The sequence below is a fragment of the Marmota monax genome, unplaced genomic scaffold (assembly GCF_021218885.2).
Source record: "Marmota monax isolate L192 unplaced genomic scaffold, Marmota_monax_Labrador192_F-V1.1 WCK01_AAM20220418_F8-fsc00006, whole genome shotgun sequence".
In the NCBI taxonomy this organism is placed as follows: domain Eukaryota; kingdom Metazoa; phylum Chordata; class Mammalia; order Rodentia; family Sciuridae; genus Marmota; species Marmota monax.
The window spans coordinates 10123215-10142651 of NW_026693712.1; the positions used below are offsets into that span (position 1 = coordinate 10123215).

The following is a 19437-nucleotide window of genomic DNA, read 5'->3' on the forward strand; positions in this document are numbered from 1 at the left end:
ACCTTTACTCCTGGGATTTCAACTAACTGCCCATCTCCTCACTGGACTGTAGGGCTGTGGGGGATCTCAACAGACCCTGGCACAGCCTGTGCATGGTAGGGGCTCAAGAAATAGTTGTTGAAGGGATGAATAAGTGGAATGAAGATTGGCTTTGGCAGCCTAAGTGCTGAGTATGTTCAAGGCTATTTTGGGACCTTGGTGAGAGGATCTAGCATGCAAGGCTGAAGAGTCTGTATGTAAACTGGTGGGCAGGGAGGGACTTGGAAGACCTCTCAGTGGGGCAAAGCCAAGAGTATTGTGATGCCCCAGGATAATGGACTGGGCTGAGGATGGAGGACTGAGAAGAATCTAGAGACCAACTGGGTGACCGTTGCAGGAATCCTTAGGCAAGAGGCCGGACCCTGGGAGGTTGCTGTGGGGAAGCAGCCCTGGTTTGTTTTGGGGGATGTTAATGTCCTCCATTTCTCTTCATGACCTTTGAGAGCCTTAGAAGGTTTAAGCAGCAGCCTGGTGCGATCTCTGAGATGTGGGGAGAAGGACTGGGATGAGATGGGGGAGGGTAAAGGCTGTGATGCTGCAGACTCTCTGCCACTGAGACATCTCTCTGAGGTCCTCTGACCCCGTGCCCCTGTGCAACACAGCCTCCCACCCCCAGGCAGAACCAGAGGATCTTCTCAGAGCACTGCCAGGGAAGCAGGCCAGCTGAGCAGCGGGTGGAGGTGCACGAGGATGGAAGGCAGATTACATGTCACTTCATATTAGCCACACCGGCAACTTTTCCCATCCACCCAGAGAGAGGCGAATTAATTGCAATTTTGAGGACAAGCCAACAGCTAAGATAACATCAAAGTGGAAGGCAACTGCATCTCCTTTTCAGTCATGAGCAGATTGGAATGCCCTACAGAGGGTTCGACTTGCTTACCTGTGAGGTACATCTCTTCCCCTTCTGTGAACATCTGGTGGCAGCGCACACATCTGGCACAGGTGGGGTGGTAATGCTTCCCTCCAGCCTGTGGAAATAAAGAGGTGAAATAGGATGTTAGAGTTGGGGCTACTGTCCAGAGGGCAGCTGTTGGTGTCTCCATATGCCCCACGGTTGGTTGGGAGGACCACCCAGGGGAACCCAGAACCATATGAGAGTCCACCTAGGAAGCTGGTGACTCCCTCCATGGATCCCTGATGGAGACTCAAGGGACTTTCATGGAAACCTGTAGGGGAAAGGGCCCTTCAGAGGCCACTGGTTCCACCTCCTCATTTCCAGGAGGAAACAGTCTCGTTTTGAGGACATCTCAGCATCTCCCCACACATGGGGCCTTTACTACTACTGGTACTGGAAATGGCTTTAAGTGACTCATGAACTTAAGATATGATGATATTCAACTACAACAAAGAAATAATCTCCTTTTAAATCTTCTATCAATTCTTCTGATTTTTATCAAAGACAAAGTACCAGTGTGGTGCCAGTACATATTTAATGTTTATCTAAAACATACTCAGCTCTTCTTTTAAGAATAAGAACAGGTGTGAGGCTTGCAGCCTCTATAAGCAATAGAATCTAGCTAGCACTATATTCAATTTGGAGTTATCTGAATGTGGCAAGTGATACAGGTTTTCCGGTATGTTTATAAGTTTTCTTGTATGTCAGTAAGGCCTCTTAAGGACCATTCTAAATATTAGGTAAGAAATATCATCCAAGAAGGTTGTGCCTCAAGGTCTCAATGGAAGCCAGTAGTGTCGGGAACAGACTGTGGGAGCAGCCACCAGCTCAATATTGCAGTCCATACCAATACATCTGACACTAACATCCCAGCTGGGAGGACTTGATGTGTAAGGGCCCTTTGGTGGTAACTCCCAATTTTTATATGGTGTGTGTGGGGGCAGGGACTAACTTGGGGAGTGGGGCTTGTTTGGAAGGAATATTTTGCATGTCAGGAGAGAGGGTTTTTTTTTTTTTTTTGGATCGGTAATAACTGGGGAAAACAGATGGATATTTGTTGGATATGGGTTGTAAGGTCTCCTTTCCAATTCACCACTCAAACTGATGCTAATGTGTTCCTTCTAACTCAAAAATTATAATTGCATAATAAGCCCTATTGTCAACCATTTTTTGGGGAGTGGGGCTGTTGGGATGGGCTTACCTATTCTGGAGATACTCAATTTATTCTAAAAACCTAGCAAGAATGTAAAACGGGAAGTTTTTTTTACAAAATTAAAAAAAATTTCCAACATCCTTTTTTCATTCTTGTTTGTTCATGTGGCTCCCACGAATGAGAAAATGTCCTTGTCATCATCCAACCAAACTACATTCAAACTTTAGCAGGAGCCTGCTGTTTTCCCAAGCTGGGAAGTTGTGGGACTGATTCTCTGGTATCATGACAAAGATAATAGGTTTAATTAGTAGCCTCTTCCTACTCTGTGTCTTTTTATCATTTCAATTATAGACCTTTTTCCCAGGATGACAACAGTGCTTTGGCAAAAGGGAAGCGTAACATCTTTCTAAATGTCACACCCCACCACTCCGCCCCAGCTGAAACAGGTTCTGTGCCCATCTCAGCAATCCTGGCCACAGGGGGTGTAGAAAACGAGTCAAGGGAAGGGAGGCTGTTAGAGCAGCCTGCACCCAAGTCAGTGAGATAAGACCACTGTGCCTGTTAACAACCGAAATCAAGGAAATGGTGAAGAAAAATGGCAGAGAGTTGGTACCCAAAAAGGGGGGCCCTGTTGGGAAGGACCGAGAATGGCGACCAAGGTGAGGAATGCAGCAACGAGCCCAGGTTCTGGTTCTCAATGGTGAGGACATGGACAGGGAAGGAAGGATGGGGACTGCCATTCAGCAGTCTTACTGAGCTGTCACTGAGGAAGGGATTATGGGATGGCCTGAGGAGTGAATGGGAAGGGCTGAGATTAGAAGGGGAGAAGCAATTTATTAAGTGCCTGAGGTGCATCGGTAATAAGCTGGGCCCTGCTGGGTCAACAGCACCAGAAACAGCACCAAGACTTTCTTTGGTGGGACTACCTATCTCCCACACCAGCCCATCTGGTGAAGTAGTGCTGACCCCACCAATAAGCATATTCTAATTCTATGGGCACAATGACTGACTCAGCAATGGGCCTGAAATTGTCCAGTCAGGGTCAGTCCCAGGATGTTTGCTAAGCTATTAGGAGAGAGGATTGCTTTCCTTGAGGAATGCTGGCTGATAGGATGTAGGCCTGCAGGGAATAGTGCCCAACATTCTCATCCCAAAGAAGAGCCTTCCTGAGAACAAAGTCAATGTAGAAGGAAGAGGAGCCGAGATAGCCAGAGACTTCAAGTAATTTTCCTTTAGGCACTAGATCCAGCTGTGCCTGAAGCCAGCAAGAGTTACTCCTGGCTTCATTTCCTTTTCAGCCTGAGCCATTTGAATATAGTTTCCATACTTGTAACCAGACAAGTCCTAACATATCCATTAGGAATAAAATGACAGTAGTAGTCTCTATTGACAGGCAAAGACTATGATTCAGGGCAAGTAACTTTCTTAAGGTTTCATGGCTAGAAGTGACACAATCTGAATCCAAGTCTGTTTCACTGCAACCATGTTTTTTGGCTTGACATCATGCTACCCCCAAACTCCCTGAGTAGCTTAGAGCTGTGAGCATCAGTGTGGGAACAGGAGCCTGAAGTCCTAGATTTTTACCCCTGTCCCTACTAGAAATGCTTCCTGTGACCCTGGAAAGGCAACCTCAAGTCTTGGGTCTCACTTTTCTCATCTGTAAAGTGAGGAGGTTGAACAAGTCTAAGTCTCTTCCAGCTAAAAAAAAAAAAAAAAAAAAAAAAATCAATAAGCCCAAGATGCTAATGGAGCCTTGTAAAAGTGGAATCAATCAAAACTCAGTTGCAGTTGCCTGGGAGGGAGAGATCACCACCATGCTAAACAACAGTGATGCTTGGGGAAAGGACAGGCACCATCAATAAAATGTTAAAGCAGCTGGGAAATGCTGGAACAGCTTACCCCCACAGTCCTGTGTATAATCGGAAGTCTTTCCTTCTCAAAAGAAAAGCCAGCTTTTGTGATGCCCCATTCCACTGACCCCACTACATCCTAGATGCCTCTTCCTCATGGTCACACAGGTGCACCCAGCAATTCTTCCTCAAGGGCACCTCTCTCCACACCCAACAATGTTTTACCAGCCCCCATGTCCCTTAACAGCTCTACAGAGTTTGGCCACACTCTGATTGACATCACCATATTTTTTGAAGTTCTGGCCTTTCACTGTTCCCTTCCCGCATCCTTGACTATCACTCTTCTTTCTCTGGTAACTCCTCCATCTTCGTAGGCCAGCTACTCTCCAAAGCCGGTTCCAGCCCCCCCCCCCGCCCCCCACTCCCACCTCCTGCTCTAGAGATCACTGACAACTCCCTTGGTGCTATTATTTAAATTTTATTGTTTTGCAATTGGCCTCTGCAGGCCGAGCTTTGTTTTTGAGCTCTGATCCATATTTTGGACTGTCTTCTCGCATCCTCCCTGGATTGCAATCACAGCCTGTCCCAAGGGGACCTTGGCACGTTTCTGCCCAGACCAACTTGTCTCTCTGTCATCCCCAGTTCGGCAGATGGAGACAACAGACTTCCTATCATCCAGGCTTGATATTTTGGTACAACTCTTGGCTTCTCTTTGAGTCCCCACATCTTCAAGTTACCCCATCACTGCAGAACTGTTGGAATTCTACTGCTATTGATGTTGGAGACAAAGATGGTTGCCCTGGTCATACGGTGGCCTCCTTGTTGGTCTCCTCTTTCAGTTTCCTTCCTTCAAATTTAGCCAGTGAACATCATCATGTTATCTTCTTGGAGGTGTGGCTTCAGCCAGGCCACTCCTACCCAATCTTTCCACAATTCCCCATTGTTTGAATCACACACAAACTCCTCGGTCCTGTATCCCAGGCCCAGCAGCATCCTGTGCTTTGCACTCCTTACTACCCTTGGAAATGCTTAATTCTTTAACCACTCAGTGCATTTGTTCATCTTATTTCCTTGGATTCCCTATAGTCAATTCTCCACATTATACTTTTAAAAAATATAATGTTATGTTGCTCCTTGGTTGAAAAACTTTCCAATGACTTTTCACTGCACTTAGTATAAAACCCAAACTCCTAAAGTTGGTCTACAAAGTCTTGTGAGATTTGCCCTCTATGATATATTCAATCTTCCCTTACCTTCTATTTGTGATTTCAGCCATGTTGGCCTCTTTCTCTGTTCTCTGCAGGGGTCAAACTCATTCTTCCTCTAGCTCATGTGCCGCCTTCCCACCCTCGAGCTTCTCTTCCGTGCATCTCCTTGGAGAGCTCTTTCTGATTGCCACACCATCTCCTGCTGAGCCAACATGTGGCACAGAGTCCTTCTCAGCTCAGCACACATGGTAACCACCATCAGCTGGCCAGATCTGGCAAAACTAGTATTTCTGCTCACAGTAGCTAACCCAGTCTGCCATAGCCCAGCCATTGTCAGACGAAAAACATCACAGGTCTCCCATCTAACAAGACTCTGCTGCGGATGTAGAGGTCACAAGTCTCTCATTTAATGCCACAATCTGAGTATGTAAGCAGTATCTGAATATGAGTTGTTAGCAGTAGAGTCAATATTAGATCTTAATGGTTCCTTCTTTTATGCTATTATTTTTTCCTTTGTACCCAACTCTTTTCTGCTTCTAATTTCTCAAGGTGAATAGAGAAGACAGCTTCCAGGTCACATAGTATATAAAGGAGGCCCAGGAAGGCCAGTGGATGGGGGCTCAGGCAAGGGCTCAGCAAGGTGCTGCAGGTTGTCTGTCACTGGCAGAGTGAAATGTGCATCAGAGGCTGGGAGAACTGTTGCCATGGTGATGGACCAGCCAAAGAAGGGCTTAGGGAGCAAGCTGCTAGACATGCTGGTTCTTAAATCAGCACATTACCAAAGACTTAAAATTTTTTTTTAAAAAAGCTTCCATCTTTAGGCAGGGCTGAGAGGAAAATCCTAATTGTTACTCCCCAGAAATATGTCTGGGTCGGAAGCCAAAGAAGCAACTGATTTTTCCAGCACAGCAATTTTTGAACCAGGAATAATTGTGTCAACTTTATCATTCTGGGGGTGTTCGGAGATCTTGGCAAGGTTATCTGTTTAAGGTCACGTAGCAAGCAAAGCTGGGGAGGTTTAGGCTATGAAAGAGGGGGTCTGGGGTGACTTTCTCTTTCCTTGGTGATGGCATTTTGGAGCCACAGACCATATTGCTCACGTATCTTCATGGTTACAAGGGCCCACTCACCTCCAAGACCCTGCCGCTGATGTATCGGTCACAGGTCTCACATTTAATGCCAAACTGGGAGTGGTAGTCAGACTCGCAGTATGGAACGCCATCCCTGCAAGAAGAAATTGACACAGGATGAGGAGGTTAGGGGGATCCCTGGGGGTGTCCTCTGGCAGTGCCAGGAACTGCAGCCTAAGGTGTCTGGGCTGGGGTTGGAAGTGCTTTGAGATCATTTAAAATGCAGATTCCTCAGATCCCCCTGGAACCATGGAATCAGAGAATCCTTGGGGTAGAGGGCCCAGGCATTGCATCTGGTAAGCTCCCCAGCACGGATGGCAGCTCTTGCTCTGGATGCTGGCCTAGGGTGGCCCTTTTCCACCCTCTTTCTTCCCCTCCCCAGGAGTTCTCCAGACCCATTCTCTTCCCTTAGCCCTCAAAAGACTCTGAAAATTATTTAAAACATCTAAGGGTTGTTTTATTTAGAATAGGTAATATTGGTATGTGACACAACAGTCTCAAGGCATAAAGGGAGAAATCCCCACCTTCCCTCCAGTTCCTCTCAGGGTTCCTTCCAGGAGGTAATGGATGTGATCAATGTTTTGCACATCCTTAAGGATCAAACATCTCACCTGTAGTGGAAGAACCATCTGGTTGTGCTGCAAGATCAGCAGCTTCCCCTGAATGCCTCCTACACGCTCTATTTCTACTCAGTGCTTTGGACTTAGCAGACAGAGGTGATTGCCATCGGTTATCTTACACTACCTCATACTACTTACACTACCTCTTACCACTAACACTTCTTGCTTGGTGTGTGCTGGGCTCTCTGGTGGTGTTTCACATTTAGTCCTTAGGGCAGCCCCATGGGCTCAATGATATTTCCCAAGGGGTGGACAAGGAAACCCAAGCAGGGAGTCGTTGAGTAACTTGTCCTAGGCCACCCAGGATGACAGGAAGCTGGGATCTGGATCCAGATGGTCTGGTTTCTCATCCAGGTTTACATGAGGATTAAAGGAGATAGGGCCAGTGTATCCAAGGGTTAGCATGGTGCCTGGCCCACAGTGGGTACTCAGCTCATGGCAGCAATTGCCAAGATTGCTTAGAGGGGATTTGGGGAAGGATGTTTGGTGCTCAACTCTCCAGAGCTGACACAGAAACAGTTGAGGACACTGGTGAGCTCAGCCCAGCCTTTTGGACCTACCTAACTTTAAGGAGTGGGACTGAACTCTGAGGAGAGAGGGATGTTTCCCCCACTTTTGAAGTTGGTTCAAAGTGTGATATAAAGGACAGACATGCCAAGTTTCTATCTCAAAGATGGGGCCATGCTGGGGCTTCTGGGAGCCCTGCCTGGGCAGCAGGGCAGCCAGCACTTCCTGAAGAAGCAACAAGGAGAGCTGAAGTGTGGCAAAGAACTGGAGGTGAGACTGTGCCCACAGAGCAAGGACTTACTTGTGACCCTATGAGACAAACCTCCTCCACTCCTTCAAACCCCCCAGCCCTCAAACAAGTTCTCACTCTGTTAGTACAAGAGGGCTACTTTGCAGGGGAAGCAAAAATTGTTCATTAGGAGGCAGGTCAATGAGCCAGAAAAATTTGGCTATAAATGCCAACACAACCTTATTTGGATGCCTGAGTTGGGGAGGCCTTAAGGAACTTGAAATGTCCCTGATTCTGAAAAGATAGATGGTAAAATGAAGATTTATTGGGCACTCATTAGGTACAAAGTACAGATCTCTGAGCCTTGACACATCCCTACCAGGAGTTGATCTTATTAAACCTATTTTTATAAATGAAGAAGCTAAGATTCAGAGCAGTTGAGTCCCTGGCCTAGGTCACACAGACTGGGCTTCTACTCTGGCATCTGATGCCATCACCACTCTGTCTCAACTAGGTGAGGAACCCAGAGGCAGACTGTAGAGGCGCCAGGTGTAGTGGGTAACCTGGGCTGGGCCTCCTTGAGAGGAACTCAGAGCAAGCTCTTACTGCCCCAGAGAATTTTGACTTGGGATCCCAGATTCAAGCACTCCTGGCTGATGACTTACTAAGGACACTCCTTCCTTGGCAGGTCCAGAGGGAAATGCCAAACTCCCACTGACATGCACTCAGAACTTTTGGTGACCCGACCTCAGCTCACCTCTGCAGCCTGGGACTCTGCTTCATCTCTGCACTCACTCGAGCTCCCAAATAGGGTGAGGGTGGGTGCTCCACACTCACCACCTGTCTTGTCTTGCCAGGCTAGGTATGCACACTCTCCTGTGCATTTTCAAATCTTACACCCTTTTCCAACATGCAGCCCAAAGACTATCACCTGCCACGAAGTTCACAGTTTCCAGACTCCACTTCCTGCTAATTAAAAGTGAGCCCTCATTTTTCTGAATGTTCACTGTCCTTCACTTGCACCTTGGACATAGGCAGGTGTTGTTTGGCTACCATCCATTTCCCCTTCTGTTGGTACCAGTTCTAGGATTTTCCTTTGGAAGACACTCCTTCACTTGAGGTTACTGTAGGTCACAAAGGCTGCTTGATGGCTCTAGGATTGTATCCTCCTTGCTAGTGGTCAATCAGAAATGGGTGTGTGACCCAAGGGTAGCCAAATCAGAGGCAGTCCTGGGATATTTGCTGAAGGTCTTGGGAAACAGGCCTCTGTCTGCTAGGCTTGCTAAGCTGATAGAAGGGGAAAAAAACCTGGCATTACTGGTTATTTTCTTTGCTACTTAGGGAGGGCCTGCTTGAGAATGAATTCAACATGGGGAGGGGTGGGGGGGGGTGGGAGAGAGAGAGATCTGTAGACATCTTTAAGTCCCTAGATGCAGCCATGCCTGAAGCCAGAATGCCTCTGAACTTTCAATTTCTGTGAGTTAATAAACTCCTGTTGCTTTTAAGTGAGTTAGAATTGGGTTCTCTGTCAGTTATGATTGAAAAAGTTTTATGATTTAAATTTCTCATGAACTCCTTTCATATACCCTGATTCTTCATGCATACAGCCTATCTCCCTTATTAAACTGTGTCTTGAAAGCAGAAACTATATATACAGCAACACTACACGCTCACCATCTCCTGGCATCAGGCCACATATGGGCCTAGAAAGTATCTGGGGTCAGAAGCTTTTGGGTACTTTAGTATATACATGTGGTAACTAGGATCTAGCAACAAGGGGGCTTATTCAAAGCTGCAGTGTGCAGTTTTCTGGGGGTTGGCTCCTCTGTCCCAATAGCTTTATGTGTCCATCATCTCCTCTTATCTCAGTTAAATACATTCAATAACTATATTATTGACAATGGTCAGGCATTATTGACTATGGGAAGAGGACACCAGAGTGACTAAACAAAGCCCCTGTCCTGGTGGGAGGAATAAACACCACCACTAGAGTAAGTTACTCCCCTGAGTCTTAGTATCCCATGGAGACAGACCCCTTGTGGGGGTAGTTAAGGGGGTTTAATGTGATAACCCATCCACAGCAGTTAATAACTTCCTTGCACATAATAAAAGTCCAGTAAATGGTAGTTAGACTTGTAAACATTATTAAAAAGTTACAACAGATAAGTATATAATTATAAATGTTGGCAGCCCTGCAAAGGAAACAAGCAGCAGTCTGAGGGCCGGGGCTGGGGGAGTGGAGGTGGGGCGTGGCGTAGAGGGCACCTCTGAGCAGGAGGCATAGAAGGAGCAAGTGCTGAGAGGGGCCAGACCACCACAGGCAGAGGGAACAGTGTGTGAGGGCCTGCCGGCGGAAAGAGGCTTGTAGCTCAAGTGTGGCAGCAAGGAATGAGGAGGGGTGATGTTGGAGATTCAGCTAGGGGCTGGATGGGGAGGCCTCGGTGGACACAGAGGCCCAGGAAGCAGGGACCGGCAGGGAGAGGGACACCCACTTGCTGATGTACTCCCCGGTGAGGATGACACTGCAGGTCTGGCACTTGAAGCAGCTGACGTGCCATTGCTTGTCCAGCGCCAGGAGTGACTGGCCATGCTTGATCTCCTCCTTGCACCCTGCACAGTCTGCAAAGACAAGAGGACACTGCTGAGTAAAACGCCCTGGGATTTTTGGCCCTCCTGCCATCAACTCATGCCCCCAGCAAGGGACTCCCCCCTCACCAACACGTTTTCCCACCTTGGCATTGGCAGCTTCCCAGAGACCCTACTAGGGAAGAGAAAAGGCCCCTGGAGACCTGGCCTGTCCACAGGGGACTTGGTGGAGGGGAGAAAAAGACCTTCCTGCTTATCATCGTGTCTGCAGCTCATCCACAGCGGTCCTGCGCTGCTTCTTCCCTCCTCTGGTTGGTAACTGAGGTTGTGCATCACTCCATGATCTTGACACCTACAGCATCCCTATTTTCTTGGAACTTGCAGCATGTGGCATGGCAAGCCCCACCCAGACCTGGGGATTTCAGCAAGATCTCTGAGTCCCGTGAAGTTTGAGAGGCACCCCTTCTGGGGATAGTCTGCTTTCTTTTTCTCTCTCCTGTCTGTACACTCAGTGGCAAGGGCCACATCTGTGTTTTGAGGGTGAATTTTTCCTTCGCCTGGCATGGTGCTCAGAGAATGGTAGTAACTCCAAGCCTGTCTGCTGAAGGAGTACAAACAGGTGGCCCTTACAGTGCTCAGCAAAGGATAGAAGTCACCACACCACCCCTCCCTTCCCCAATGTGCTTATACAGCAAACATTTGCCTCCCAAGAAGCAAAGATTAGAGTCTGATGAATCTTCTGTCCCAAACCAGAACTGTCCCCTCACTCCCTGTCACTATCACTCTGGAATGTGTGTTGGGGCCAGCAGAATGTGGGGCAGGCCCAGCGGTCTGCTCGTTGCTCAATGAATGTCTGAGGAGGGGAGGGGCAGGAAATGGAGCCAGCGGCCAAGGTACTTGGGAGATGCTGGGAATTCAGGCCTAGCTGACCGGATGGCCCGCTTTAGAGGAGGACAGGGTCACGGGGCAAAGTTTACCAGAGGGCAAACCGCCCTGTTGGCGCCACACGGACAAATGCGCACTTTGTAACAGTGAGGAAAAAGGGGTCGCATGTAGAGTTGGGGGAGCCTGGCTGGACAGTCCTCAATCCTGCTGGGAGCCTGTCCTGGGAGAGAAAATGAAGTGACCCTGTGTCCAGCTGGCTGTGAGGAGGGGCTAGTCCCGAGGAGTGAGGTGCTCAACCTCAATGCACACACTGCAGGCCTCTGGTCAAGTTTTCTAGGCCACAGAGACCGAACATTTTTGTCTCTGTGAGACTTCCCAGTAGGATTTAATAATTCTATAGGGGCTTTAAATTCACAGAGCACTTAGTCAAATATCCCAGCCAGTGCAGGAACTTGTCACATGATTGACAAGTGACCCCCCCCCCCCCCCCCCCCCCGCTTAGTCATGTCAGGGGTAAGCCATTCAGCCCTTCTTGAGGAAGACCACTCTGTTTGGACAGGAATGACTGCCATGGATTCCGTCTTTATGTGGAGCTGATGCCACCTCCAGTGATTCCCCCACTCTTATACAAATTAGAATAATCATCTTTTCCTCACATGTCATTTCCTTCAAATAAAGACAAGTAGGGCTTCTTGGTACCCTTCCTTGTGCTTCACTTGCTATGGTCATCACTGGTCTAGTTCACTTGTGGAGGCCAGAGAGGAGTGCCTGCTACTGGCCAACGAAACAGTCCTCCACTTTGTCAATAAAACTTATTTAATGGCTGCACTGTTCCATGGCCACCTTCCAGTGATGAGTCCCATCTGCTGCATTAAAGTGAAAATCTGACATGAATTTAGCATCTTGAGCTAAAATTTAGGAGCCAGTACAGTGCAGTGGTTAACACTTCAATGAGAGGTTGAGTGAGTGAGAAGCTGGCCTAGGTGAGAACCATCTAGTCGTTTGACCTCTGAGCCCTGGTTCCCTCATCTGAATTCCTTCCTTTTGATCAGCAGGTATAAGTAACATTATGTATCCATAAATGGTTAGTGTATTATTTCACACTCTCCTGTTTTTAATCCACATCCCAAGTGATGCTTGATCTCTGATCTGAGGCTACAGGCAACGCTCCTCTGCAGTGATGCTCTGCTTAGTTCTGGGATGCCTTCTCTGTGTTTCTTTTCATGATTCATTGCTGGGCCTCCATTGTACTGGTTTCATATTTATCTGGATGGTTTTCTTCCTCCTTTCCTTCTTGACTACTGGTGGAGCTTCAGACACCCCATCTGGGAGCCCATGGATCTGGTGCCATAAGCAGTCGTGAGAACCGCACCCTATACTGAGTTGGTTTCTGCAGAGCCAGCTGTCCACTCCTCACATGTTCCTCTCCATTCCAAAATTATGATCATTATCTGGTAGAAAGTCTGATGCCTCCACCTGTTCCTCCCAAGTCCCTCAGTTTATTACTGCAGCCTCTAAAGACCTTTGGCCACCATTTTTAGTTTCGTTTACTATGTCATTCATTCCACTTAGATGAGCAAAAATAAGTGGGTTTTTTGAGTCACAGCAAGCTACCCAATTTGTTCTAGGTAACTAATCCAGGAAGATATAACCCTTCCAATTAGCAAGTCATGTTTCTGGTATAGGGTGTTAGCAGAATACCTCCAGAATCAGGCTGCTTAGTCTCTTGTCTTATTATCTGTGTCACTTTGGAGAAACCATTTAGGCCCTTTGAATCTGTAGTGATTAAATAAAATTTTTGTGTAGCATATTTAGTGCAGTTGCCTGACAATGGTAATAATCAATGCTGATGGTGATACTGGCATTGATAGTGATGGGGGAGTTGGTAGTGATAAGCAGTGATGATGATGTGATGCTACAAATGATGGTGATAATGTTGTGATGGTGATGGTGGTAGTAATGAAGGTGACACTGATGCTAATGTTAGTTATGGTGATGATGATGGTAGTGATGGTGGTGATGGTGATAATGGTAGTAGTGGTGGTGTTAAGTGATGGTGGTGGTGATGGTAGTGGTGGTGATGGTGTGGTATTAAGTGATGGTGGTGGTTATGGTAGTGATGGTGGTGATGGTGGTGGTGTTAAGTGATGGTGGTGGTGATGGTAGTGGTGGTGATGGTGTGGTATTAAGTGATGGTGGTGGTGATGGTAGTGATGGTGGTGGTGATGGTAGTGGTGGTGATGTTGGTGGTATTCAGTGATGGTGGTGGTGATGGTAGTGATGGTGGTGATGGTGGTGGTGTTAAGTGATGGTGGTGGTAATGGTAGTAGTGGTGTTAAGTGATGGTGTTAGTGATGGTGGAGTAGTGGTGATGGTGGTGGTATTAAGTGATGGTGGTAACGATGGTGGTGATGGTGGTGATGGTGGTGATGGTGGTGATGCTGATGCTGTAACTGCTGCTGATTCTTCTCTGTGAGATCTGAGGAGACGTTTCTTTTTCCTCTGGTAAGTAACATGATTCTTTCTTCTTGACAGTTCCTGAGTATTCTTCTTGATCTTTTTTGAGCAAACACTGCTCCTGTTTTTCAAGAATATCTCTATTTACCCTCCAAAGATAAAAACTCCACACTGCTGTAGCTTAAGGAACAGAAACAACAGAAAACAGGTTCTTTTTCCTTTTCCATGATATGTTCTTCTTGGCAATCTCTCAGACCTGGCTGATCTCTTGGCTCTCCTCTCTTCTTTGGGAACTCAGGAGGACTTCCAGCATGCCCTCTAGTCAGCCCCCCTGGCATTTGCAGCATGAACAGTGACCACCTAGGAGAAAATCCTTCTACGAAATATATGTGGATCCATGGATTGATGTGTGTGTGTGATGAATAATGACAGAAGCTACAATCCTAAAAGCTCCTCCTGAAAACTGTCCACAAACTCGATTTCCCTCACATTTCTCTGTCTCCTACTCTGCAAAATTATGGTAGAGACATTTAGGAGTCTCTCTTTGAAAAGAGTTCACATGTGAGACTCCACATTTGGCTGAGGAAATCTCCCTCTGGCCAGACCCCAGCACACAGAAACATTAGCACAACCTGACAGAAATAACAGGAATCTTAATCTCAGTGCTCCTTTGGTGTGCTCACTTTATATTTCACTCGCTACAGTGTATATTGTATGTTAGCTCAATTCTTACATACTAATATATTCACTTTCTACAACAATCCTGAGAGGGTGATAAGAAATTCCATCCCTCGTTCAGAGCTGGGTAAACTGAGTCTCAGGAAGTCGACATGACTGATTTTGTTTCATGCAGAAGGTTGGAAGGCTCCTGACTCAAGCTTGCCCTGCTCTCTACTGCTTTGCATGTTGTTCCACTGGCCTCTGGGGTTCTCAGTGGCATCAGTCACAGGCCACAGACCTGCAATCCTAGCCTCTGACTGTTTCTGGATGATGTTTCCAAGGAGTTACGAAGGATAACAGCATGTACACTCAGCCACCTTGAGATGGAAACTTGGTTAGAACAGCAAACTGTTCTTGGGCATTGCCAAGGACACTGAAGGAAGGCTGCTGCACATTCTGGGAACACGTTCCAGTTGACTGAAGGGAAGGGAAAGCAAGGGAGGGAGCCATTCTCTACCCTCCTCTTGGTTGACCATGGCTGGGCAGACTCTAATGGAGCCCCTGGGAACTGAACCCTGCTGGCTTGAGGTGTTCTCTGCTCACCCTCCTAGATGGGATGCAGCCCCCACATGCTGACTCTGCTGGGCCATGTTTGGCAGCCCCTGTACCCGCACCATGATACAGCCCAAGAGGCTAATGGGTTTTCATTGATTCTCTCCATGAGGCCAGCCAGTGTCATATAACATGAAAGCACATTGGAGCCTAATGTGGCTGACGGAGACCCAGGGGGCTGATCTATGTGTGTGCAGGCATATGAAGTCAGCAGTCTGACAAGGGCATCTGGGAATGGTAATTTAGACATCTTGTTGCTAGGCACACTTGAGTAGGATGGACTTCCACCAGGAAGATGAATGCTCCAAGATACACTCTCGATCCTCACTATCCCCCCAATCTGTGGTTTGGTGATAAAACATAACATGGCACATCAGCTGCCCCTCAGCCCTACATAATGGTTCCCAATTTTAGGAATAGCAAATGTCTCACACAGAAAGCTTACTAAGAGGGTTGACTCTTACAGTCCATCCCTAGAGGTACAAGGTGAGCCCAGAAATTTGCATTTTCACAAGTTTCACAGTGAAGCTGATGCAGGGGGCAGGGGTCCATGGGACATTCTCTCCAAAGCACTAGCCCAGTCTCTTGCTTGCTCCCAGGTGCTCCCTACTTCCTCTGTGAGACATGTCTGAAAATTTTTTCTTCGTGGAGTTTGTAAAAATTGAGGACCACTGGTGACAAAAGACTTGATCAACCCTGTCACAGTGTCACTGGGACATAAGAGCAGGTACCTAGCTTGTCCCAGAAGAGAGCCACCCAAGTGACTGATGAAGTGGCACTGGCCATCAGAGTTTCCAGTTGGGCAGCCCGTCTTCCCTGTAGTATGTTCGTAGAGCTGTGTGTCTGTCTGGGCTCTCTGCCAACTGGGTCACACTTAGGAATTTCCAGGGTGGGAACCTCCCCTGCTTCCTTTTAGGCCTGTGGGAGTGGTGGACAGTGACTGAACCGAGGAACCTATGGAGGTGCGCCCCTGAAGAGGAGGTGCCCGGTGGGGAGGACTCACGGCTTGGTCCGCGGATCTTGATGGGCTTACTGCTGGTCATAGACTGGGAGCAGGTCTGGCACACACATTCTTTACCACTGAAGGTCACCTTGTCTCCAATGGGGAACGGCTTCCTGCAAGGGGGACAAGGAAGAAAGTCAATGCTTCCTCTCCTGAGATTTTGTGACTATTGGTGACCTGATAACACACATGCTCACAGCAATGCATGAACACATGCACCTTGTCTTTCTAGAGCACCAGGCAAATTCAAATGCTGTTCACAGTGACAGGCTGACTAAACCACTCAGTGAGGGTCCTGGAGGTCAGAACTGGAGGTCCCCAAGAGCCATTCATATGATTTGACACTGGACAAATCATGCTGCTTATCTGGGCTTACATGTTTCAATTTTAAGGGGAAGAGGCTACTAACTCCTCACGGAGTGGTTCTTCTTCCTGGAAGGATATTTTTCCATCACCACTTGACCTCCCCCATATGAAAACAAAATAATTCAATTTCTGAACTTACTGAAATTTCTTCCTTTCACTATCCAGACATTTCTCAAAATCTTCTACCCCAATGGGGAGTTTATAAGTCCCCAAATAACCCTTTCCCCTCCTACTCTGTATTTGCTCAGTTTGCTCAGCCCAGACTCAAGCTCATATAGATCCTGCCTCCCCAACAAAATTATCAGCCATATACAGGATTCCCACACTGTCAGTTGCCTTGCTTGGCTCTTCTTGCTTCTCCTACAGTTTGGGACATCTGTCCTAGGATCTGTAAGCATAAACCCTGGCAAAGGCTTCCAGCATTTCCCCTGTCCTTGTATTTGCAGTGTGGGACAATGCAGGGGATGCTGGGCAGGAGGCTGGGGAGCCATGCTCTCACTGTGGCCTAGCCACTAACTCATGGTAGAAAGACACAGTGTTAAACTTTGCCTTGTGCTATATGGATCCTCTGTGCTGACCTCTGATGGGTCTGGAATCCTAGAACGCAGGGCTCAGGTCCTAAGAGATAGATGAATGAATGAATTTAATTGACTGATTATATTTTCTTACATAGTCTCCCATTAATCTCAATCAGAAACTCCAATTGGTTAATTCCTCTAGCTGATAACTAACCAGTGGCTATTTTTTTTGAGAATAATAATCAATCTATAAATTCTTTTCCCAACTAAAAATGCAGATATACTTCAATCATGCTTTACTTATTACTTAATCAGAGATGTCCATTAAATTTTAATGTATTTGTGGGCAGGATTGAGGATTTTCTTTATTTTTTTTCATCTCCTTAATGTGGTGCTTGGCATACAGTAGACTCTTAATGTACCTTTGCTAGATTAACAAGTGACTGAGATGCTGGGGTGGAGAAGGGGGCAGGGAGGTGCTCTCCATCTTTGGAGAGGTCTTGAGAGAGGCTAGATGGTTATCATGACAATGAGAAGAATAATAACAGACACACTATGCACCAGTTACTGAGCTAAGGTCTTTGCATTCAGCATCTCACTGATCTTCACAAAAACCAAATGATGTTGCTGTGGTTTTGAGCCCTTATTACTGATAGAGAAACTGAAATGTATAGAGGTGGGGTCCCTTACTAGGGTCACCCTGCCAGCAGGAGATGGTACTGTGGTGGTGGAGGAAGGCTATAAACAGACATCCTTGTACCACCTGTAGATTAAGTCACAGGAGCCTGAGCCAGATTTGTGTTTCCAAACTGTATTCCAAGGGACCAGGGTACTTAGTGGTTTTTTGGGGTATAGGTGGAGCTTTTGATAGGAATGGGAGACTGAATATGGAGCTCGGATTCTCACTCTGCTTCCACCATAGGATGAACTAGTGTTTTACATCAGACTGCACGTGAAGGGAGGGATTCAGCTGTTAAAAGGTTTGAATACCACTGGTCCTTCAGATCCTTTCGTCCTTGCAGTCCTTGAGGTCAGGTGTCTAGCATAAGCCCAGTAAGCCCCAGAACTTTTGTTTGGGAATGGCCATGTCTTCCCCTTCCCTGGGGCTCAGCCTAAGGGCCCAGGCCCTGTTGGCCACCTGCTGACCTGCACAAGCTGCACACGAAGCACTTGGGGTGGTAGGTGCGGCCCAGGGCGGAGATGACCTCTCCTGTGATGAAGTCCCGGCAGCTGTCACAGCGGGTGCCATAGAGTTGCTGGTAGTCCTGGGTGCAGATGTACTCCTGGTTCTTGAAGAAGAAGCCCGACTGGGCCAGGCCACAGCCACACACTTGGGGAAACAAGGAGAAAACAAGGGCAGGTTGAGTCCAGGGAGGTCTGCAAGCGTGAGGTCCTCACGGGGGGGAAGGCTGGTATCTGATTTTGTCATGAGTGGCCAGAGAATGGTAGCAAAACAGGCCTCGTGGGGCTTTGGGGCTAGTGTTGCCTTACAGTATGGCCTACAGACCACCTGCATCAGAGTCATGGGGGAGCTTCTTTAGAGGCAGATGCCTGGGCCTGGTCAAGCTCCCTGGGGCAGGGGCATGGCATCTGCATTCTGCACAGTGCCTAGCCAATGCTAATGCAACACCATGGATGTGGTACAATCCTTTCAATATACTCAAGTTTAAGGCCCTGTGACTCATGCAGTGCTGATAGTATCGTGAATTATATAAAAGAATCACTCAGTTAAAATTCTCCCCGCTACTTCCTAGGTGCATGATGCTGCCAGGTGAATAGCAGCGTGGAGACCACATGCTCCACATCCCAAATGGCAGACAACTTCTGATGGCAATGGGATGGTTAGTTCAGTCTCTAATCTATCCTCACCACAGCCACAGAGGATTGGTCTGTTCCCAGCATGAATGAGAAAACACTCCCTGAACTGCAAAGAGCTAAAAATGTATGCAGAGAAAAGATCACACAGAAAGATGCCACATACCCAGAGTGATGGGCCCTGGGGTAGGTTCATGCAGTAAATACTGTGGGTAAGAGTGATGTAGGGACTGGGGTAGGGGTGGTATTTGTAGGGAGTAGAGGGAAGTCATACAGGAAAAGGGTTTTTAGACATGTTTGAGGAAGGGCTCAATTCAATTTAAGAAGTTCAGGCTTTGTGGGGTACTGAGAAGCCACAGCAGTTTTATCCCTAGTTTTAAGGGGGGGGGGAATCTCAAACATAAACAAAAGTGGAGAGGTATAATGTTACCCATCATCTTGTTGCCAAAATGATCAATTGCACTGATGAGCCATAATATGAATTTGTTAGATATTTCATAAGTTCTCTTGGAATGTTCTTGTAGACATTATGAAGAAATAAATAGAAGTTAGATAATAGAAGAGGTAGATTTATAAGTGTCTGAACAACTGAGTTATGTGGGAACGAGCTCCAATAAAGGACTTTGACATATGGGAAATAAGATTTTCTCATAAGGAGTTAAGTTATGAAATCAAAACATCATGGGCAGAATGTCAAGAGGTGAGGTTTCTTCCATAGAAACAAATGGCTCCCAGGGCCAACAGAAGAACAGCAACTCACGGAGTGCATTTGTGCAGCTAACGTGAGGATGGATCCCTCAGGAAGGGGCTGGTCAGCAGCTAAGGGAAAGCAAATGAATCCTCTTTGAGTCCTGTGGCCAGCTCCCATGTTCTTAGCCTGCCCTCACCAGGAGACTGCTTG

General features: G+C 47.3%; 1 protein-coding gene across 6 annotated transcripts in view; it reads right to left on the minus strand.

Annotated features, from left to right (window-relative positions):
• Window positions 1-19437, minus strand: part of Ablim3 (actin binding LIM protein family member 3) — a 109907-nt gene that overhangs the window by 37750 nt on the left and 52720 nt on the right. For all 6 annotated transcript variants that reach the window (XR_009228290.1, XM_058584230.1, XM_058584229.1 and 3 more), the window contains 5 exons: window positions 17868-18051; window positions 15838-15950; window positions 10127-10253; window positions 6279-6372; window positions 923-1010 (listed from right to left, as the gene is read on the minus strand). Coding sequence is in view for 5 of the 6 variants with exons in the window: in XM_058584230.1 (XP_058440213.1) it covers window positions 923-1010; window positions 6279-6372; window positions 10127-10253; window positions 15838-15950; window positions 17868-18051 (606 nt within the window). In the remaining variant the exon portion in view is untranslated. The remainder of the gene's footprint in view (window positions 1-922; window positions 1011-6278; window positions 6373-10126; window positions 10254-15837; window positions 15951-17867; window positions 18052-19437) is intronic.